This window comes from Psammomys obesus, unplaced genomic scaffold (assembly GCF_907164565.1).
Source record: "Psammomys obesus unplaced genomic scaffold, mPsaObe1.curated_primary_1811, whole genome shotgun sequence".
Lineage (NCBI taxonomy): Eukaryota > Metazoa > Chordata > Mammalia > Rodentia > Muridae > Psammomys > Psammomys obesus.
The window spans coordinates 21,251,841-21,275,855 of NW_026596079.1; the positions used below are offsets into that span (position 1 = coordinate 21,251,841).

Consider the following 24,015-nt stretch of genomic DNA (forward strand, 5'->3'; position numbering starts at 1 on the left):
AAGGCCCACTTAGGTGGCACACTTCCTCAACAAGGCTAGACCTCTCGAGCTTCCCCAATCAAGACCACCATCTGGTAACCAAGTTTCAAATGCCAGAGCCTCTGGGGAACATTATCATTCCAACCACCACAGGCAGCAACTTAAGCAAGCATAATAATAAGAACATGCAACCCAAGAAGTAAAGAAATATTACTGTTTATTGAACAATTAAATAAGCAAGAGTTAAAACATTTAAAATATATAAAAATAACATTAAAATATTTTAAAACTGTAAAAATAAGTGCATTAATTAAAAATACTTTAACTGTGTGTCACTAAAACTATGTAAATACAGGACACTAAGGATCTTCTTTACAAGAGTAGCATCTATTCTTCATAAAGTTTACAGGTTATGCACAGTTTTCTAATGAATGGAAGAAATAACAGCTTATTTCTTGCTCATCTTTTCTAACACCCATTCGATTACCTGGGGAAGAAAACAGGAATGTGACTATGCAAAATACACATGATAAAACAACTCTATACATCTTCAAAAAAAAAAAAAAAAAAAAAAGAAAAAAGAAAGAAAGAAAGAAAAAAGAAAACAGCTTTAGAGTCTGTGTTTCCTCCTGAGCACTCACTTCTCTTACCTTTCCTGTTTAGGCCAATATTAAAATATCTTTGTTAAACCTCAACTCAATTTATTTTAAAAGAAATCTTCAAAGACAGCACATACACAAAAAAGGTAAAGTAAAAAGGGAACATTCAACGTTAATACTTACAGATATTTTACTTTTCAAATAAAGGTATGAGCCCCATATACAAAGCTGAAACCAGAGACTGTCCTCAATGGACCAGATGACTACCTACTTTCTTACCTTCATTTCTAAGTACCTCTGGAAAGGGTCACTCAAAATAGTTAAACCAATCCTGGAAAACAGCTAATCATAATGAAATATTTTTTCCTAGCTCTTTGGATTTTTTTTAAATTTTTCTCTTTTAATATCATTTGAGAAAATCTTTTTTTTTTTTTTTTTTTTTTTACAAACCTACACCTAGTAAGTGTACAATCTGCCTGAACAGGCTATTGTTAAATATTGGGACATCTCATGGTGTTGAAAAGACCATCTCTATTTCTAACTGTACGTATAACAGCAGTACAGCAACCCTGAAACAAAATGCCAACTTAACTGAATGTGGCGTCTTGAGAAGTACTTACTTACCTGCACCACATTGTTGTTGGCTGTTTTCTTCATTTCTTCAAAGAGACCCCTTGATGTTTTAAGATCCTAGAAATGAGTGAAACACAGCATTTGGAGCCTTGTTCATTATATTACAGACAGCTCATTATAAATAAACTTGAGATTACCCTAAATAATTCTACAAGGGCCACTGCCAGTAGGGAAGGACTACCCAGAATCAATGTAATGTTACAGTCTCATCCTGAAATACAGAAGTACTCTAACCAAGCACACACACACACACCCTTCATCCCACATCTCCAACAGTGCTGGCCGATGCTCACCCTCACCACTGTACCACTTTAGTACTTAGGAAATGAATATGTGCTTTCTACTAATTATTCAGATATTTACTTTTTTCTTCTTTTTAGGTATTTTGCTCCACCACAAAAAGGACTAAAACTACAGTCTTACTTTCTAAAATATAATGATAAGGCTGGAGATTTGGCTCAGTGGTAGAGCACCTGTGTACCATGTCTTGGATTCAAGTTCCAGAAAGGGGAGGTGGGTGGAAAACCTATCAAATTAAAACTCAAAATTAATAAGAAGACCTTAATTGTACAAAAAGGAGGAAAAATGCAGTCCTCTAGCAAGTTATGCCTCACAGAGGCAGCTACTTTGAATTCTTCTAGCAATTCCTCCTGTTTGTACCTTTATGTTTCCATTTGTCATGCTTTGCTGGTCCTTGATGATTTAGTAATTTCAGCATGACTACGAATAGCTTGAATCATTAATAGTTAGATCCAAGTCTATGCACAGAACCTACCTTCTTCTCTTCCTCTGGTACAGTTGCATCACAGCTTGTGATCCATAATTAGCTTATATTTGCTTTATTACGTCTAAGCAAAGGCAGTGAAGCCACAAGGCAATTAGTCTACTGTGGCTCTGTCTCTTTCACTCAGCCTTTTACACTTCCTGTAACGAAACTACCTGGATATTGGTTTGTTTGTTGTTTTTTTCTTTCTCCACTTACAGTGTTCCATCTACATAACTCTGGTATTTCCTCTTCTCTCACAATGGATTGATTAAATGCCTAAAAAGGCTTTTTAAAAGACTGACAGGTCCTGGATAATCCCTTATTTTAGTTTTCTGTGAATTTTTACTTCCAACTTCCTTGTTTTTTCTTAACTCGCAGACCTTCCTACAGCATGCCCCAGTTGCCAACCTTCTCCCTAGGCCAGGCCCGCTGTGACTTGTTTTCCTCATTCTAGGTCGTTTTTTTTTTTTTAAATCTTGATTTAGCCTTCTATGTGCTCAACTTGATTTTTTAGCAGATTCCATAAAACAAGAAAAATATATTTTAAACCTCTTCTGGTTTGAAAGTGTCTCTACTGAGCCTTCACATCTGATTGGATCATAGGCCAGACAGGCCGCTCAGATTACTACCAGACAGGACACTTTCCTTCAGAACCTGAAGGTACTTTTACCATCTTCTAATGTACCAAGATGCCATGGAGAAGTTTGATACCATTTAATCCTTGATCCTTTCAATATATAACCGTCCTTTCTCTTGGGACATCTCAGAAAGTATTCTGGATACTTGGAGATAGGGCATTCCAGTGGCTTGCTGTCATTTTAACTCATTGACTTGGGTAAGCAGCATCTTTTCCAGCAAGAGGCTTGAGTTCCTCAGTGCTGGGCACTTTTAAAAATATAATTTTTTTATTTGTGGAGTTTATAGTATAATTACATCATTTCTCCCTTTCTTTCCTCCTTCTATCCCCTTCCATGTAAGTCCTGCCCCCTCTTCTGAATCTTTGGCTTTCTTTTAATTATTGCTGCATACTATTACTCATGCTTGCGGGTTAGGTCTAAGGCAGAGAAGATCAAACAACACCTAAGTTTCAGAAACCTGACATCCAACTGTCCTCCAGTACCTGGAAGAAGCTCAGTGGGAAAGGATGTCTAGTGTGTAAACATGAGGACCTAAGTTCAAATCCTCAGCACCAATGTAACCCCAGAGTTAAAAGGTGGAGATGGGAGAATCCTGGGAGCGCACTGTCTAACCATGGCAGCCAAAATAACAAAAGAGTCCAGATTAGTGAGAGACCCTGTCTTACTATCCATCTGTGGCCTATGAATGCACACACAATATAGCTCACAAACATGACACACAAAAACGTGTGATTTAAAAGAAAAATGAAGAAACTATCACCTGAGCAGCCCCTTCCTGCCACAGCAGACTCCTTACATCTGGCCAAAAGTAACAGCTGCTCCTTTATTGCTTTTTGTAGTAAAACACCATACTCCCCATTCAGCTTTATATAGCTTAATTATAAAATAATTACTAATTAATGCTAAAGCACCAACTTAGTAGAAGGCCTGTTAGGAAAAACATTAAGGCAGCTTTTGAGACACAAGGCTACGTAAAGTCAAATAAAGCAAATGGAAAGCAGTTTCCCTCCAGTGTTTCTGTCTCCATTTAAGGCAGCTTGGCAGCCAGTATGCATGAATAATATAAAAGCTTTGTGCCCACTTACAGCCAACAGAAACATCAGAACATGAACTAAGCCCCACCATGAACAGAGAAAACACCACACCTTTAGGTAGAACTTGGAGATGTCAAAGAGTCTCTGGCTGCAGGCAGCAAAGCTCTCATGGTTCCTAGTGATGCGGTGCCTCTTTAGGGTTTCTGTCACCACTTCCTTCAGCATCTGCAACAGAAGGAACACGTGGTTGACATTTCTCCAAAAGGCTACAATTATTTCAACTTTGATCATAAACAAGTTGTGAGTTATACAGACATTTGCCTGTACTAAAGATAAATACGGTTGTTTTGACAAAACACTCGAGAAAGATGAAGCCTGTAACATATACATGGTCATCCATGTGTCAGGATTCATGTTCAGCAGGAGATGCCTAGAGTAGCTGGTGAGAGGAACTGAAATGATGAGCTGTGACCTCAAATCCAAATGTTAGCTATACACAACAGAAATGAATACACAGCAGGGCATTTTTTTTTTTTTAAAAAAAGGACAATTTCAAACGTGGAAAATGAAGAGGGTACTTTTACAACATTCCTCTTCTGATGCACTGAAATGCCAAAATATTATAGTAAGTAATCAATTATAATAAGTAATCATGGACCTTCTCTCTTGGCCACACTGTCAACTGAACTATGGCTTCACCCATGCTACACAAGTGCTCTCCTGCTGAGCGCCAGCCTTCGCCATCCTTCTGGCATCAGATGATTTTAAACTGTGGGTGTTATTTATTTTTCATAAAACTGATATGTTGTTAAAGATTCACACAATGAAATTTCTTTTCATGTGGAACTGAGAAAGTGGGAAGTCTTTACCCGTGTATGTTTCTGTGATCGTGATTCCTTAACTTGCTTTGATGACTTCGATGTGTGTACACTTTTTTGTCCTGAGCTGATCTTTGTAGTGACTTGGGAAGCTTCGCGACTAGGAATTGGAAGCACGGACACACATCGCTCTGCCTGAGGCTTTCTGGATGTCCCCAAGTGACGATAATGATTGCTATTGCAACTTGAGTGAGAAAGCAGACAATCAGAACTTTCTGATTTTGTAAGTCTGTAAGGAGAAAAAAAGGAAAAATAAAATGAATCAACAACAGAGTCTACTTTCTGCTTTAACTGTTATTACGATTATTTCCTTTCGAATATAAATTCAAGAAAACTAAATTCTCTTGCTAATTTATATTAAATAACTGACACCAAACACAATGAAGCTGTTCCTTTAGTTCTGTGAATCATTCACTGTGACAGTGTTGTCAAGTTGGCTCTCCTGAGAGAAGGCCCCTGAGCATGCCTGTGCCAGTTACCAAGACTGCACAGATGCTGTGGAAAGACTCACCTTACAGTGAGTGGGCCGCTCCCTCTCCAGGGGAGGCCGGACTGTGTAAGGCAGCTGAGTACCAGGCTGCATTCATTGTCTCTGCTGCTGACTGTGGACAGGATGTGCCTGATCCAGCAGCATATACACTGGTATATGGATAGGATATGTGCACCTGCACAGTGACTTCCCTAGCCATGCAGGACTGCAGACCTCAACTGCGAGCTGGAAGAAGCCTTTTCTCTTCTACATTGCTTTTGTCAGGGTATTTTATCAGAGCAACAGAAACATAACTAGGTCAGTACTTAAAACAGTGATAACCAGAATTGTAGCTAATAGGGAAGGCAATAAGCAATATTAGGACATTATATACTTAATAGCCTACTAAGTACTTATATTTTCACAAAAGAAATTTTAGAAAGAACCTATAGACCTTTGTGTTGTGTCTTTGTAACTATGCAAAGTAACTGAAAACAAAAGTAGAACAAAAACTGGTTCTTATTTCAGTTTTTCTAAAATATTTAAAATATTTTCAAAACAGACAGCAGAGCCACTGTATGCTCCTCTTAGGCTACAGTACATTTTTCTTTCTGAATATAAATCTTTTTATCAGTTTTGCTTTGCAATTTAACCAGACATAAAAAAATGCCATGAACTAACAAAGTTCTCATAAAAATCATTTAGCTATTTCATAGCAGGAAATATTATTCTCATATTTTTACCTGTTCAAAGACTTGAAAGTTTTATTTCTACATATTTTATAGTTATTTTTAAAGGCTTAAATACAGCCAGAACCTACAGCATATTTTATATGTCAAGGGCCTAAATATGATCTGTAAATTCAGTATTTATTTTGTCAACATCTAAATTCTAATATATTTGGACTATTTGGCTAGCAAAAAAAAAAGGTGTCTTGAAAAGTTCCATAAAATGAAATACGTAGACTTTAAAGCTGCATTTACCTGTAACAAGCAGTTTTAAATGGAGGCCCAGCAGCACCTTGCTTGAGGGCCCATGCAAGTAGGAGACAGGGCAGAGAGAAAGAGTGAACACAGATTCCACCTTCAAACATCTTCAACAGGGCAGCCCGGGGCTTCACCTACCCTGGCATCTCTAGTCTCCTTGAGTGAACAGCGTTACACTAACATCACCTTAACAGACTGTGCATTAGCATAGAAAGCCAGAGTTCTCTTTTTTCCAAGTCATTTCTTTTTATACCTTACAAGCAAAACTACTCAAAAACAAATTTCCTAGTATGAAGGAATGAATCTAAAACCCTATGCAGAAAGCAGCATAAAAATACCAAGCAGACATGAAAAGCAGCCCCCCAGAGACTAAAACACTTCTCTGGAGGTGCTGCTCCTGTGTGCTTGCCGGGTCACCTTTTCTGGGGGTAAAGGCAGCTGGCCTCTTTAGATCTCCGTTTCAGTCCAGAAACTTCACTTCGGAGTTCGCCTTGTAGTGCTTCTCCATCAGGGACACTCCGAGGCTCTGACAGAACTGCCGGGGATGGAAGAGGACTCAACACAGTGGGGACTGGAAAACTGTCTCTGGTGCAGGTGGTCTGGGTCTCATAACGAATAAGACGAGATTGAAGTTCAGAAAATCCCCCATCTCTTTCTAAAGCTTTTTGGTCATCCAAGCAATATCTAAAATGAGGAAAGAGCATTAAAATCAAACATCCAGGAGAACAATGGGATTTTTTTTTTTCCCTCTCTTAAAAAAAAAAAAAAAAAAGCCAGCAAGACACTGGCTTAAAAGTTACTTGTTTCCTAAGAATTGTTGGACAGTTGGGTGAATGGCCTACTTCTCACCAGCTCACTTTTTTTTTTTTTTTCTATTCTGCTATTCGACAAAAGATTGACAAATGTGAAGCACAATCAGATTCCCCTTCAACTGAGCTTTGTGCCAACAGATTCAGCTCATCCTTTGGATTACTTTCAAACTAGCATGGCTGCTGTTTTAATATTTCTTAAAACTCTAGCCACCCCTGACTTCTTAGCATGACTGAGACACAACAATGGGAAATGCTGACTATGCTAGAAAGGGAAAGTTTATTTTCAACACAAAGATTTACAGGTACAAAGGCATTCAAAACTGAAATTCCCTCATTACTGGACTTACAGGTTTTCTTTTAAATGGGCTGGTTGCCTGTATATTTAGTTTCTGGTTAAACCTAATCCAGTGAATCAATGATGTTATCACCTGTGCTTCTGGACTCAAAATCCCATGCTAAGCACAGGAAATAAGCATGCAGGGAAAGCACGGATGACCTTGCAAAGCTTCTCCACTTCCTCCCCTGTAACTGCTCTGAGGAACACAAATGACTTTAGCCAGGAATTGGTCCAAGTACAAACAACTCAAACCGTTTTGTGTCCTTTTCACCTATAAAAGTGGCCTAACACGGTCTCAAGGAACACATTTCTCAGAGACCTGACAGCCCAGTAAGAGTCTCAGAACTTTATTTTTCCCTCAGGATACATATATGATTGCAAAGATTATAGACCATAAATTTAAATGCATTTAAATCCTGGTTGCTTTACCTATTAGCTATGTGAATTTGGCCACATTATTTTATGCTTCTGCTGCTTGACCAGCAAAATGTAATTCATAGTGCCTATGGAAGGAGGCACTATCGAGACTATTCGTGAGCAGTGTATGAGGGTCAAATTAGGAAACATGCAAACCGACCACCAAATGAACAAGGCTGCCTCCATCATGCCCAGTGTGACTTACAACACAGAGATCACACACAGACTAGTTGGAACATAAACTCCAGTTGGTGACTACAGGGCCTGACTAATCTTTTAACCCACTGGAAACCTGAATATATACATACAGACACTTGGAAGTCTCAGCCACTGACACTTCCAAAAGGGATGTAAAGGTGATTCTAAAAGAAAAAGAGAATACACAGAATAGACGGCAGAATAAAGGTCATGGTTGGGAGAGCAGCAGTGGTGTCAGTGCAAGGGTCCAAAATGACAGACTTCATAGGATGAATAAGAGATCTAAAGTGCAGCATGAAGACGACCGTGTGTGCTCTAGTCTACAAATCTGCTCACATGAGACTTTCATGACCAAAAGGTACTATGATATCGTGGCTCTGTTAGCCTGACTGCAGTAACCATTTCACTCTGAACATGTACAATAACATTGTATTATATATCTTATATATACAGCTGCAATACAAAGCTGCTTAAGTGCTCCTAAAGTGCAGACTGGAGGAGCTCTGGTCAAAAGTACTTGAACTACGAGAACACAGTTCTTCAGTCAGAGGACCGACTGATGGACGAGCAGAGCTAGAGCATGGGTCTCAATGCTTCATACTCTCTCTAGTCTTTGGTTTAACTTATTTTGTGAAAAATCAGCAGTAACCCTGAGGTTACTTGTGAATGTTTTGGTTTATGATATGTAAGTATGCTTCTATTATAATCCCAAGTGGAGGATTTAAGTTTGTCCAAACCTGTCAATTGTCTTGTGCGGAGCATGTTCTTTGCCAGCCGGAATTAGTTGAATTCTGAAGATTTTAAGGGGTATAAGTATGGTAGCCCAGAGGAAGAAGGTGGTGGCTTAGAGAAGATGGAGGAGGACTGCGTGCAGGTTTGCTGGACTTCTGGATATCCCAACGACGGACACTGGTATTGCCCCCAAGAGAACCCTATGGCCCTACCCAGCAGAAAGGAGTAAAGAGGGCTACATATACTTCCCCTTACAGCTTCCCCACAACACACCACCTGGGGCTCAGGGCAAAGCTTAGAAAGGAGGCATAAGGTTTAAGGAACCCCAAAATAAAGTAGCATTTGAAAACCTAGCACCTACCTACATACACTTACTCAGACTCTGTCCTGGGAGATAAATAAAATAGTAAAATGAAGAATCATGAATCTGTGCAAAGATTCTGGGCAAGAACCAATGCAGTATCTGATTAGCCTGTATAGAGAACTGTTTTGAGAGAAAAATATCCTTTCATTATAAGGATATTTTTGTACTATAATGTTGTTTCTAAGACGGACTTTTACCTGTCTCATAATCCCAGGCCTCCCAATGCCCTTCACCTGAATTATGTACACTGCACATGCTCCCTGTGCTGCCATTAAAATGCCCTTTAAGACAAAGTGACTTAGTAAAAGGAGAGACACAGGATACAAGGTATATATCTGATGTTAGGAAATATTTATTGTTGGACAAATGATTAACAGCTTCATATTTTCTACGTAAGAATAGCTAAATGTTTTATGGGTCTAGTGCTAGCTAGTTTTATGTCAACTTGACACAAGCTAAAGACATCTCAGAGAAGGGAACTTCAATTAAGAAAATGCCTTTCTGGTTGATTCACCGGTCTCTGCAGGACCCCCTGGGCCCAGACTTTTTGGTTCTGTTGGTTTCCTTATGGTGCTCCTGAATCAACCAAGGACCATGCAATGGAGAGGACCTAGAACCCCTTCTCAGATGCAGCCCATGGGCAGCTCAGTCTCCATGGGGAGAGGGGTCCCTAGTAAGGGGAGCAGGGACGGTCACTTGACATGAACTTGGTTGCCTGCTTTTTTGATCACCTCACCCTGGTGAGGTGGCCTTACTTGGCCACAGAGAAAGAGAATCCAGGCAGTCCTGATGAGAACTATGGGCTAGGGTCATATCGAGGACCTCCCTTATCAGTGGACGACGGGAGGGACATAGAGGGGGGGAAAAGAAGGGAGGGTGGGATCGGACAGAGATGAGGGAGTGGGTTACAAAGTGAGTAAATTATAAATAATAATAATGAAAAAAATAACAAAAAAATGCCTCCATAAGATGGGGCCATAGGCAAGCCTGTAGAACATTTTCTTAATTAGTGACTGATGCAGGAGGGCCCAGAACATTGTAGATGGGGCTACTCCTGAGCAGGTTGTCCTGTACTCTGTAAGGAATCAGGGTGAGCAAGCCCCGAGGAGCAAGGCAGTAAGCAACACCCCCAGATTCTCACCCCATGGGAGTTCCTGTCCTGACTTTCTTCAGTCATGGACTATGGAAGTGGAAGCATAAGCCGCCTTTCCTCCCCAACTTGCTTTTTGTCATGGTGTTTCCTCAGAGCAATAGTAACCCAAACTAAGCCTAACCGAGAAAAATACCATCCTCGACATATAGGCAATGAAGAACTTGCTCTGTAAATTCCTCTGAAGTTTATTTCCATGTCATTATCTATATTGAGGACAAGTGTGTGTCCTCACGCTATAAACCCAAGTGTAAACAATAACAACAAAACCCATATGTTTCTGATTGGGGGTGGCCATCTCTTACAGAGAGGTTATCCTTGTCTCAATGTCCCCATCTTAATAATGCAAATTTACAGTTAAAAAAAATATAGGCAGACTTATTTGTTTGTGGACTAGAGAGAGTGCAGAGGGAAATTACTCTGCAATAAACACATCTCATGATACTGTAAATAAACCACCATGAGGGTTTAGGGCACTAATGCATAAACAAGTATTCGTTTAATATTTTAATAAATGAACATGAAGAACATATTGTTTATAAATTCAGATGTTCCATTAACATTTTTCTATATTAAATTAAAACAACAAGGAAAAATAGGAAGATGAAGCACAAGATAAACAAAACTAAACTATCACACTTGTAGAAACACACTCTACAATGCGGGCATTTGACAGACACTTCAGCTAGCTGTTAAGATGAAAGTATTACTGTTTTATTCAAAGCAGCGCTTCCATGAGCTTATAGGGCTAAAGAAGCAAAACAAAACAAACAAACACACAAACAAAAACCCCACAAACCTGTGTCAGTGCAGCAAAGCATATATTACTGATTTTTTATTTTCTCAGGTGGGACAACTCGGTGATAATATAAACTGTTGCTTACTGGCTTCAACTCTCAGATTTAAATTACATGCACAATATCTAGAACTTCTATTTAAGTTTCCTTAATCAATTAGAATCATTATATGTGCATGCATGAATATTAAGTATAATACTAAAAATAGAGTAAAAGACGCTAAACCTATTACAATTAGTAAAATATAACTTTATAGGTCATAGTTAAGGAATAGGATTTTAAAAATAAATTTAAAAACATGGAGTTGGGAAAGCGCCAGGTTGATTTCAAAAGTTACTGTACAAGTTTGCATTCCCACCAGCAATGGAGGAATGTTCCCCTTGTTCCACTTCCTCACCAGCATGTGTTGTCACTTGAGTTCTTGATCTTAGCCATTCTGATGAGGGTAAGATAGAATCTCAGAGTCATTTTGATTTGCATTTCCCTGAAGACTAAGGATACTGAGTAATTCTTTTTTTTTTTTTTTTGAAGGTTATTATCTTTTTTTTAATTAATTACACTTTATTCATTTTGAGAGTAATTCTTTTTTTAATTTTTTATTACAATTTATTTACTTTGTTTCCCAGCTGTAGCTCCTTCCTTCTTCCCCTCCCCATCCTACCCTCCCTCCCTCTTCTCCTCCCAAGTCCCTTCCCCAGTCCACTGATAAGGGAGGTCCTCCTCCCCTTCCATCTGACCCTAGCCTATAAGGTATCACACTGAGCATTTCTTTTAAGTGCTTCTCTGCCATTCAATATTCCTCTGTTGAGAACTCTCAGTTTAGCTATGTACCTCATTTTTAATTGGATTAAAAATTGGGAATAGTGTTACCTAAAGACCCAGGTATAGCACTCCTAGGCATATACCCAAAAGATGCTCCACTACACAACACAGAAATTTGCTCAACTATGTTCATAACAGCTTTCTTCATAATGGTCAGAAACTGAAAACAACTGAAGAACAAAGACAATCTGATACATTTACACAATAGAATACTACTTAGCTATTAAAAACAACGAAGGAGCTAACGAAATCTGCAGGCAAATGGATGAAACTAGAAAAGACAATCCTGAGTGAGGTAACTCAGAACCAGAAAGACACACATGGTATATACTCACTTATAAGTGGATATTAGCCAGATAGTACAGGATAACCATACTGTAATCCACAGACCCAAATATACTAAATAACAAGGAGGGCCCACCGGAAGGTACTTGATTCTCACTTAGATGAGGAAATAAAATAGACATGGCAAGTGGATAGAGCGAGAACTGGGTAGGAGAGGACATGGAGAGGGGAAGAAGAATGGAGATCAGGCATGAAGAGAGCAGAGTTGGGGTTGAGGTGGGAGGGCAGAGGCTATGATAAAGAAAGAAAATCGATGTGGGGAGCATCTCTTTGACAAGCTAGAGAACTGGGACAGGATGGGCTCCTGAGAGGATATGGAGTGAGTCTAGCTGAGACTCCTAGCAGCATGGGATATGCAGACTGAAGTGGCCACTTCCAATATCCAGGCAGGACTTCCAGTGGAGTGAAGGGGACACCAAGCCACCCACAAAACCTTCAACCCAAAATTTGCCCTGCCTATAAGAAATGCAGGGATAAAGGAGGAGCAAAGATTGAGGCAATGGCCAAACAACAACTGGTCCAACGTGGGACCCGCCCCATGGGAGAAAGCCAACCCTTGAGCCTATTAACAATACACTACTCTGCTTGCAGATAGGAACCTAGCATAACTGTCCTCTGAGAGGCTCCACCCACTGCCAATCATCAGGTGGAACTTGGGGAATCTTGTGGAAGAGTTGGGGAAGGGATGGATAGACCCAGAGGGGACAAGAACATGAAAGAAGAACAGAGACAACTGGCCTAGGCCCATGAAGGCTTACAGGGACAGAACCACCAACCAAAGAGTATGCATGGACTGGGGATCTAGACCACCTACACATATGCAGCTAATAAGCAGCTTGCTCTTCATGTGGGCTCCTAGCAACTGGAACAGGGCTATCTCTAACATGGACTTTGTGGCCTGCTTTTGGATCACTTCTCCCTAGCTGGGCTGTCTGGTCTGGCTTCAGTGGAAGAGGTTGTAGGCTGAGCTTACCTGATGTGTTGGGACAGGTTGGCATGGGGGAGGGGGGTTCCTCTACTATTCTGAGGAGAAAAGGAGGGGATATGGGGGAAAAGGGTGGGAAGGTAGGGCCCAGATGTTAAATGAATAAATTAATTAATGAAAGAAAGAGAGAGAGAAAGAATTCTAGCACTCAGTTGGCTTTCTCCTTTTTTCCTTTGTATTCAATTTTGATACCATGCCAAGGGTACCAGAGATGGTCCCACCCTATGGTGGTTTAAATGAAAATGCCCCCACAGGCTATAGGGAGTGGCATTATCAGAGGTGTTGCCTTGTTGGAGGAAGTGTCCCATAGGATGTAGGCATAAGGTTATTATGCAATTCAAATGCTTATTTCTATACTACCAATATCTGGTTACAATCCTTGTTCTGAGAATCTCCTGTCTTAATGATATATAAACTCTGCTTCCCAATTGTCCCCTAATATGCCAATAAGGGAGCTTACACCCATTTGCTGAGCAGAGGAGAAAATAGGGATGAACTTCCTGCCAGGCAGAGGAGGAGTCAGAGGAGGAAGCAGGGGATTCAGCCATGGTCAGATGTGCAGGGGGAGACCAGTAGAGAGAATCAGCAAGGAAAGCTACAAAATGAAAGTATAGCTGGGATGCGTGCTGGGAAGAATCCAAAATTAGCTTACAGCATTACGAATAGAGTTAATACTTCTCAGAATTGTGCTGTAAAGCTTGTGAATATACTGTAATAGAGTCTCAATTATTTGTGTGATAACTGGTTTTGGAGAAAAACATACAAAGTCTTAAAAAATTAACATTAGCAATAGGCGTTGGCTTTGAGGTTTTAGGAGTTTAAACCAGGCCCAATGGCCCACTTTCTCTTCCTGCTGCCTGCCAATCCAGATATAGACCTTTCCAGCAATTGCTACCATGCTTACTTCCATGATGATAATGGACTGAACTGTAAGTCAGCCCCAATTAAATGGGGTTGTTGTTGTTTTGTTTTGGTTTGATTTGGTTTTTCACAAGGAAAAAAAAATAGGGCTGGGTGTGGTGGTGCACACCTTTAATCCCTGCACTAGGGAAGCAGTGGCAAGCAGATCTCTATAAATTCAAGATCAGCTTGGCCTACATAACAAATCCAAGCCAGCTAGTGCTATTTAATGAGACCTTGTCTCAAAAAAGGAAAGGAAAAAGAAAGCCCAACCAACCAAACAGCAGCAGTTGGGGAGAAAATTCAGTAGGTAAGAGAGCTTGTTATATATTCATAAGGACCTAAATTCAGATCCTCAGCACAAAGCACAAAAGGCTAATTATGGCTGAGTATTCCTGTAAACCCAGCTTCAGAAGGAATGAAAGCAGAAAAACAGGATTGTCAGAATATTGCTGGTGACCAGTTTTGTTGAAAAAAAAAAAAAAATCACTGAACTCTGGATTCAATGAGACACCTTAAAGGGAATAAGGCAAAGAACAACAGAGGAAGGAATCCAGCCCTGTCCTCCACATATGCATGCACAGCCACACAACTACAACTCCCCCCACACGTACACACACTAACAAACACGCACACATACTCGCCTCCACAAACAAAAAACAAAAATAACTGAAATGTAAGTAAATAAATATCAGTAAAACCAATGAGAAAAAGGGGAGCTGCCCCCCCCCATTTTTGAAAGCAGAGTTAGCTTTATATGGAGACACTAAAAACAATGTTGACAATATCCTTTAGAAGTAAACACTAAGGAAAACTGAAGCCAAATAAAGCCAACAACGTGCTTCTGAAAAGTAAGACTGGAAGTAGGAACCAACAAAGAAAAGAATGTGATATGAAAGTTGGGGAATGATCTTGGGACAGGCTTGGGAGAAAGGGATGGAATGAGGGAGGTATGTGCTCTTAACCAAAACTAAGGCTGGCCGAAAAAGCTACATGAAAACCTACTACTTTGTAAACCAAGTAAAAACTTTAAAGAGTTTGACTATAAGCACCCTGCTTGGGTGAATGACGATGCTCCCAGAAGACAAAGGTTATTAGTGAAAATCACAGTGCCAGATATAGGGCACCTCCCTATGAATCACTGCTTAGGGAAGCTCTGTAAGGGGAAGTGAAAAGTAGATAGCAAGATACATTGTATGCATGCATAAAATTACTGAAGAGTAATTTAAAAGAAGAAAAATAATGGCTGCAGAGGTCATAGATCATAGAAGGAACCTACCTACTACTATTGTTTTGCTAAATATCTGTGCTGTGAAACTGCATTCTCAACACTTATGTTTATATCCATAGATTAGTGCTGTTCCCAGCCTTGCTCAGAGCCGCCTCTGTGTGCTGGAGGCAAAGGTTAACAGAGACTCATAACTGGTGCAAGTGCTGAGAAAAGCCAACTGTTGAGTGCTCAGCCCTAAACTGTACCTTTTTAGCACACCCAGGGAACAGCACAGAAACAGAGGCAGAAGAACGCTAGAAATGCAACTCAGGGACAAGTGCTAGACGACAAGTGCTTCTGGACAGGACATGGCCATTTGACTTACCAACTCACAAAGCTGTGGCCACCAGCACAGGAGCTGCGCACGACTAGGCCTATCAGTCTGGGATTCAGTGGGAGGTCCCACCCTCACTGAGAAACCACTGGCAATGAATGGTGCTTAGGTGCGTGTGGGAGGGGGTCATTTTCTTCAGTGGGATAGCCACTGAGCGGTTGCTCTTATCTGCTACAAATGCATACGCAAGCAACGCTAACAAAACTTAATTGTAACACAACATACAGAAAGGCAACAGGGTAGTGGAAGTGGAGTTTTTTAAAGAGAAGAAGTTTAGAGGGAATGTGAAGTGGATAATTTTAGTAAAATACTGAGTAACTAAAAACATGTTTAAATGAACCAAAACTAAATATTTTTTTAAAAAAAATATGTATTACATACTATTTTAAGGACATACGTTGTTTGGGGACTCTTTCAATTTATGCTATTTTATTTCACTTTCACTCCACACTCATAACAAACAAGCTGTAGCAACAAAGAAGTGTAAAAACTTACTCAATTCCATGGTAATGGCATTCTGAGGCTTTTTCAAAAGGTAAGACCTGAAGTTTCCGAGGACTAAGTTCTGGTGTCAGAACGAAAGGTTTTTCCCTGAAATGAAAAGGGTTTCATGTGTATTTAAAGCTTACTACATGACAGAAAGTTATTTTCAAGAAAACAAATCTGCCTTCCACCCCTTCATATGAGGGTTTGTTTGTTTGTTTGTTTGTTTGTTTGATGGTGTCCTGGTTAGTTTTTTGTCAACTTGACATGAGCTAGAGTCATTTAGGAGAGGAAACCTCAACTAAGAAAAGTATCTCCATTGGACAGGGCTCTAAGCGGGCCTGTGGGGCATTTCTTGAGTGGGAGAGTCAACTTACTATGGGCGGTGACACCCCTGGTGAGTCCTGGATGGCATAAGAAAAGAGGCTAAGCAATCTATGGGGTGCAAGCCAGTAAGTAGCACCCATTCATGGTTTCTGCTTCAATTCCTGCCCTGAGTTCCTTCATGATGTACTGTTTTCATAAGTACAAGCCAAATAAATCCTTTCATTTCCAAGTTGCTTCAATCTGTAACTTATCACAGCAATAGAAACCCCTTGTAAGATATAAAGCATACAAGTTAAGGACGCTGGATGTGATGGAGCAGGCCTGTAATATCCCAGCACTTGAGATGTGGAGGTGGAAGGGGCACCATGACTTCGATGCCAGCCTGGGCCCTGAAGTGAGTTTAAGGTGAGTCTGGAATATGGAATGAGATCCTGCTAGGTGGGAAGAGTTAATGTATACTGAAAAACCTAGGAAGGAAATAAGATGGGTTAGATCTGTGGTACTCTTTGCCTCATTTGTTTTCTGTGCCTCCATTTTAAAAATTACAATGGCATTCCCTGAACAAAATTTTATGAAAATGAGTAAATCAAGAAAGGAAGATGATTTTGTAATGTAAATTCAGAAAGCAACATTATTCCTAAAATGTATCACCCTGACCCTTGTTGAAATGAATGTGTGTTCAGTTGTTTAGTTAAAACATTTTCACAGAGGAATGAAGTTAACTTGAGTCTTTGGTAACAATAAAAGTATTTATTTCTTACTATAACTCACAAAGTGCATTTATCCTGTCATTTATGTTAGTTAAGAGTCAGCAACTTACAAGGATCAGGCCTAGAGATGAAGTGCTGAATTCAGTTCTTCTGAAGTAGGTTTCAATCAGCAGGCCCTTAGAACTAATGTTAGGTTGAACGTTCCTAAAATACCATTGCTTGATCCCTTCCTCACCTAAGCCGGTAGGGGTACTTGAACGGGAGAAGAGACAGGCTGCTGCAGTCAGATGAAGGTCGCTGGGTTCTCCTGACACGTGCCTCCTTCCTTGAGGAGTAATGAACCACTGGTCTAACGGAATCAGCCACAGTCCTGGAAGTCAGAACTTGCTCCATGGACACGGGCAAGGTCTGCCCCAGGGGCTGTTCTTCACACAGTGAGGTGCAGAGGGAACAGAGTGTGGAGGCAGGGCGGAAACAGGGTGCACTAACGGGAAGGCAGGGAAACCCAGAAAACCAAACTCTGCCTCTGCTCTCATAACCCACTCCTGACAGGAGTAAGAAAAGCTGCCCTGCTGCAACCAGAGATTATGTATGGAACTTAACAAGCACTGGAAATTATTACGTTAAAATGTCAGTCACGTGTCCATTAATGAATCTCAAAAATCACCTCATATGCTAATACCTTTATTTAAGGTGTCCCACAAAAAGTATCATTAATAAATTGCAATGAGCTCATTATTTTGATGAGGGATCCTTCAAACAAATAATCTGTAAGACAGAACTCAAGTATTTTACATTTTACTCTTTTCTTCATCATTTCTTATTTCACTCCTTCTTGCACATTCTAATTATTTAATTTTTCCTAGGGTACAGAGCATCACTGAGAAAACACCCTTTCTCCCCAGTACCATGCACAAAGGCAACGATGCTCTGACTCTATTTATGAGATAACTCAAAACCCCTCTAAAATGTACCTTTGAGATCATCATAGTACAATTCAAAACTAGCTTGGTAAAAGTGTTTGAAGTGAGATACAACTTTTATGATCCTTTAGGTTTTTAAAATAATGGCTTAACAATGAAAAAGAAGTTTGGGTAGTAAGCAAATTCTGCAATTTTCACAAGAAATTGATGCTACATTTTATTTATCTTTACATTTTATTTTATTTACTTAGCCAATGTCAACAACAGCCAGTATTTGTTAATTAGCAGTTTAATGGGTGTTGCCTCTGATGTCAATTCACATGTCAATGTAGATGCTGAGTTCATACTTGCTCATGTCATTGTTTCAAAAGAATTGTTAATATTTTCTCATCTCTTTCACTTGAAAGCCCATGTTTTTTTGCCATAAGTAGTAATGACTGATATCATCATGCTAAGTAGTAGCAAAATCAAAAATAGACAGTAATGCAGAAGAGAAAAATTTATATATATATATATATATATATCTGCAAATCAAAACCTAACTTCTTAAAACAAAACTTCCAGGCCCGCAAGACAGTTTGGCAGGTAACGGCTCTAACAAAGCACCCTTACATGACCTGAGTTCAACACCCGAGACTCATGCAAAGGTGGCAGGAGGGAACGGACTCCATGAAGTTGTCTTCGACCTGTACATGCGCACTGTGGCACACCTGAGCCCTACACACATTATAAACTCTCAGAATAAGAATAAATGAAACAAAGGTAAGAAGAAAAAATTCAATCGTTTTTCAATTTGTACACACAGTAGAAGCCCTTGCCCCTGACTTCTATGGGAGATGGGCTGAGTTGTCTTCATCATCTTTGTTTTCTTCAAACCATGGCCACAAAACAGAAGGCCATTTGGTGAGTGTAAATGTGAGGCTATTAAGTCTAGTGATAAACAGTGGAGGCAAACCTGTGAATTTTGCCTCAGCACAGAGCATCAATTAGCTACAGGGGGAAAATACAATGCTATTTTTAAGTGACTTTTAAAAATTAATTGCAGATAAGTTTATAACTCACCCCCTTTGAATCTGTAATGGCTGAAGATCTCCGACTGGTAATCCATCCGAGGTGAAATATTTCAGCAATTCTTTAGCATCCAGTAATGTGATTGAGTCCCGGGGACCCTCTTTATGGCCCAGCAACTGTTCAGATGAACGAGGTAATGAGCCAGTTCTGGGAAAATAATTTGTATAGTTTTATTAAAGGTGCATTCAAACCCACTGCAGTCAGGAAATGATGATGAGAGCAAAATCCATTACAAAGAGAAAAGGAAAGTTTAGAATTACACGTCCAGAGAAGACAGGAACTACAGACTCTTCAGATATGACCTGTATGTTAAATAATCTGTAGGTCACACTGAAACCTGCAGTTTATTTTAATCGTTCCACTACATAAATTACCATGATTATGTTATTTATTAAATATAACACATGTTAACAATTCAGTACTGCAGAGTTACCAAGTCTATAAAGTTTAAATTTAAACTGAAATCCCACTATATAAATTTTGGAGGCCAAGGATGGAATGTTCCAATTTTCTCTAAATTTATAAGATTACTTAAAGCACAGTCATGAAATGAGACGGTAATGGAAATTCTCTCCAAGGTCTCCTCGAGCCATGCTTACAGCATCGTGAATACACACTGAATTATTATTACATCTGAAATGCATGCAGGACTTTGCTTTTCCAAATGATTTTACTTAAAATATATTCTTAATCTTCACAAATTTCCTTGAAAAAATGGAACAGGTCTTACAGCAAAACAATGTAACACCTAGTGAGTATTTTATAAAACACAATCAGCACACCATGCCTAAAAACGACCATTATTCCTATTTTTCAGATAGACTGAAACATCAGCTACATTACGGACTGAGGATTGCACAACTATTTACAACAGCTCAAAACTAGACTGACTCCAACTAGAAGCTTCCTCTGCCTTTATCACTCCATAAACCAGAAAAATCACACAGCAAGCTATTGAATGAATGAATGAATGAATGAATGAATGAATGAATGAATAAAATACTTTTTAAAAATTATTTATTTTCTGTGCCATGGTGTTTTATGTGCATGCATGCCTGTGTGAGAGTGCTGGGTCCCCTGGAACTGGAGTTACAGACAGTTGTGGGCTGCTTTGTGGGTGCTGGGAATTGAACTCAGGTCCTCCGGAAGAGCAACTAGTGCTCTTAACCACTGAGCCATTTCTCCAGCCCCGAAGAAAATACTTTCATCTCAGAAAAAAACGTTTCATTAGGTCCAGAACCACTCACTGCTCTATCACCATGAAATAAATAAAAATCTTTCAATATGTCAACATGAGTTTAATCACTCAGCTTCATATTAATGAAATTTAAACTTTTTAACATTTATGTAGTGTGTGGATGCATGTATATGTGCACATGTGTGCAGTGCATGTGCATGTGTTTAAGTCCAAATACAACTTGTGGGAGCCAGTTCTCTTTCCATCATGTGGGCCATGAGGATGGAATTCAGGTCCAAGTACCTTTCTTTTCCTGCTAAGCCACTGGATTCTATTTTACTTAGTACTCAAATGCAACATTTTTACAAACAATCCTATGATTAAAACACTGGTGTTGAGTTTTAGCCCCCTGTTTCTACACTTTGAGGATCTGCATATGCTGGCAGGTGTATTTCCCCTCTCTAGCCCTATTATTGTTAAATGGAATAGAATCTAATAAAAATAGTCAAGCAAGAAAACACATGGACATTTTCTATGAATTGCATACTCTGGGTGGACAGGAACTACATTGTGAGTTTAATTTAATTTCTATGCAGGTTCTTTAATAGTATCTTACAATGTTCCTTAATCAGTACTGATCACAACATTGTTACAGGCTAGATGCAATGGGAAATGTATAATTTGCATTTATATAGAATCCCAAAACAAGGATAACAAAGCTGCTTTTAAAAAGACTAATTTGTGATAAACTGAACTGCCAAGATCTTAGGTTAAAAAATAACACAGGCAACTAAGATTAAAATGTTCGCATTCATCCTGTCATAACTTTAAAGAAACTTCATACTTTCATAACTTTCAAGTGAAACTAGGATTTTTATTCCCAATCTTACATGGTAGCAAAAGTCAGGACACAGGTTGTTGAGTGAATATAAAACCAAATTCTTATGCTTTCTGGGTTTCGCCACAGAATGGTTCTCTGTTAGTTTGTCTTAACACTAACAAAATTTTGAAAAGATGCAATGTAACTTGCTCTCACATAGGAATCTGATGTGTTTTTCCTAATGAAGTACCTTCAGTCTTTAGTTAGCACTATAAATAACACTGTAACATAGTAAACAGGGCTCACTCTGATTTGTGAACCCACAATAATGGCTCACAGTTTTCTGCACATATCTGACTCCGGCAGAAGCAAGGAAATGAGGGTGGATGGAGATACACAAGCAATAAAGATACAAAAAAGCATCGCCCTTAGTGTTTAGAGAAGAAATGTAACACTGAGCTGAAGTGTTTATAAAGGACTCAAGAAAGGAAGGAGATGTTTGACCCAGACTCTGAGTGTCTAACAAGCTTCTGGTTCAAGATAGATTACACACACACACATTAAACTCTCCATTCAAACTGAAATCACAATGCTCAAGTACCTGAAAGCAAAACCCACAACAGGGTTAAGAGCAGAAAGAACAAAACAGAGGGGCAAAGAGGTCAGAAAATTTTAAGAAAAGGTAAGCTACCGTAGCACATCAGTGTCAACCACGGAGAAACCTCAAGAAGAGACTATGTCTGATTCCCTTTCTAGGAGGCCACAGGGAGAACTCATTTGAAAATATTGAACATGTATTTCTACAAACTCAAGTATTACCTCATTTTTTGCTTAGATTTTTCAAAAGTTTCTAAATTCTGAAGAACATGTCTTTCTGGCCATTCCAGAGGATTGGTTTCCATTAGAGTTGAAGAATAAGGTTCGACTGTACTGGCATCTAAAGAGAGCAAAATAACCATCAGTACTGAAAAACACTAACATAACGAACGCTCTATGTGAAATATATCTCACTCTGCATGTGATGACAACCACCTGTAAGCCTCGCACTTGCGAGCCTAAGTCAGGAAAATTACAATTTGAAGCTAGCTTAGGCTTTATTGTGTGTGAGTTTAAGGCCAACCTGGACGAACTAGTGAGACTGTCTCTAAACAAACAAACAAACAAGCAAATGAATAAATAGTGATAGGTATATATAATGGAGTGAGTGAGTATGTGTGTGAGGGCTAAGAACTCAATTGAGACATTTGTTAAAACCTGTCAAATGACTTGAATTGTATAAAAGGTTCCTGAAAAGATTATTGGATATGAAAATAAAGTATCTTCGGATAAAGCTTATGTGCTATTACTGATAAGATGCAATGAACCTGTTAAGACCCATATGAAACAGATGTACAAGTTAGCTATTCTTAATGACAGAGTTCAGATGAAAGGAACCCACTCTATACTGAACACAATAAATGCTATGTGAATTTTATACTAGAAACAGAATTCTGTCTGAGGAAATGAAAAGTTTCATGTTTTTTTTTTTTTAAAAAAAGGTTACTAAGTCTCAAAAGTATAATACATAACCAATATATGTGCTTATAATGTAATGTTCTCAAGGTGACTTCTGAAACAGTTCTCACTTATCTGTCAACTGGAGGTGCCCTCAAATCCCTAAGGTCAATGTCACTTGACTCCAGAAACTGCAGGGGAGGACCATCTTGCTGGTTACTATGCTGCTGGTTACCAGTCTGCACGTAACTGTGGAACTCGACAAAGCCTAAGAAAGTATTAGCTCAAACACTAACAAGATTACTAACAGTACCACTTTTTTAAATTGTAAACTTACCTTGATTTAAGAATTACTTTACAAAATGAATAAACTAATTAACATATAAAAAATAAAAATTTAATTAAAAAAGAATTACTTTAAACTACTATACAGAGTTCTAATAAATGACTCAAGATGGCTGGACTAATGACAGAATACCTATTTTATGTTTGTAAAGTATTACAAAAATGGAAGCAACCGCCTCTTATTTTCTCTCTACTTATCAAACTATTTAACCTTGACTATTTCAAAGTATCTTCTAATACCTACATTTAGATGCCCTCAACAAACATCATCAAAACACACCATTTCCCATTTCTTATTAACAGTGGTGAAATACATTTTATAGGGTAATGAGCTTTATAGCAAAGCAATGTACTACTTAATGGAGACATGGCTTTATAATAAAAACATACAGAAAATAATCAATACCAGTTCTGCACCATTGCACACTCTGAATTCATAAGAGGATTCAAGTTATCTTTAAAAAATAAACAAATTGTCCCTGCATATAAAAATAAAATTAATTACTAACTGAGTATATAACAGAAATAGGGCTCATGTAGTCCAGTACTACAGTGAACAAAACTAATAAATGTCAAGTCTTTGAAGTAATATTCAAACATAATTCTTACAGTAAAATAAAATACAATATTTTATTTATTTGCCTCTGAGGATACTATACCATGCCCCTCTTAAAAATGTAACAAAAGGCTCCCATAAAAAAAATCAAGAAAATTATTTTTTGTAATATCTTATTTTACAAGATAAAGAAATAAAAATAGACTCAATACAATTAGGAAAACAGGAAAAAGTGACCTTCACATCACAAATTTCAGGAAAGAGAAAGGTAGTAATATCACTATGTGTGGCTAAAGAGGATAAGCCATTACAATCTTACAGCCAAAGTAAGAATAAGTCACAACGTAAAAGTGCTATTATTAGTGCTATAAACCATTTCATAAAGCAATTATAAACATAATACTAAATGTTTGAAATAATAAAAGGGATTATAATCTCATTTTATTACTTCTAACATCTGTTAATATTCTTATTATTATTAACAAGCTCATTTACACAACCTTGCCAAGTGCCCAGAAGTGCCAAGAAGACACTCGCTGTGTCAGACATCAGGCACCACATCCACTGGAAAGCCTCCAGCTTCAGCAGTGAGTTAATAAGCTGGCTACGTTATGGCATCTTCTACATGTGACTTGTCACTTGTTATACTTGCTAGGGTTTACAC

The 24,015-nt window shown here is 38.8% G+C and overlaps 1 protein-coding gene across 1 annotated transcript in view; it reads right to left on the minus strand.

The window, feature by feature from the left end:
• Positions 1-293: 293 nt before the first annotated feature.
• Positions 294-24,015, minus strand: part of Mtbp (MDM2 binding protein) — a 65,179-nt gene continuing 41,457 nt past the window's right edge. The window contains exons 15-22 of the mRNA XM_055626483.1: positions 21,776-21,893; positions 18,951-19,106; positions 15,941-16,036; positions 6,400-6,666; positions 4,519-4,756; positions 3,761-3,874; positions 1,203-1,268; positions 294-466 (exon numbers count right to left, since the gene is read on the minus strand). Of these exons, the coding sequence (XP_055482458.1) occupies positions 428-466; positions 1,203-1,268; positions 3,761-3,874; positions 4,519-4,756; positions 6,400-6,666; positions 15,941-16,036; positions 18,951-19,106; positions 21,776-21,893 (1,094 nt within the window). The 3' untranslated portion in view covers positions 294-427. The remainder of the gene's footprint in view (positions 467-1,202; positions 1,269-3,760; positions 3,875-4,518; positions 4,757-6,399; positions 6,667-15,940; positions 16,037-18,950; positions 19,107-21,775; positions 21,894-24,015) is intronic.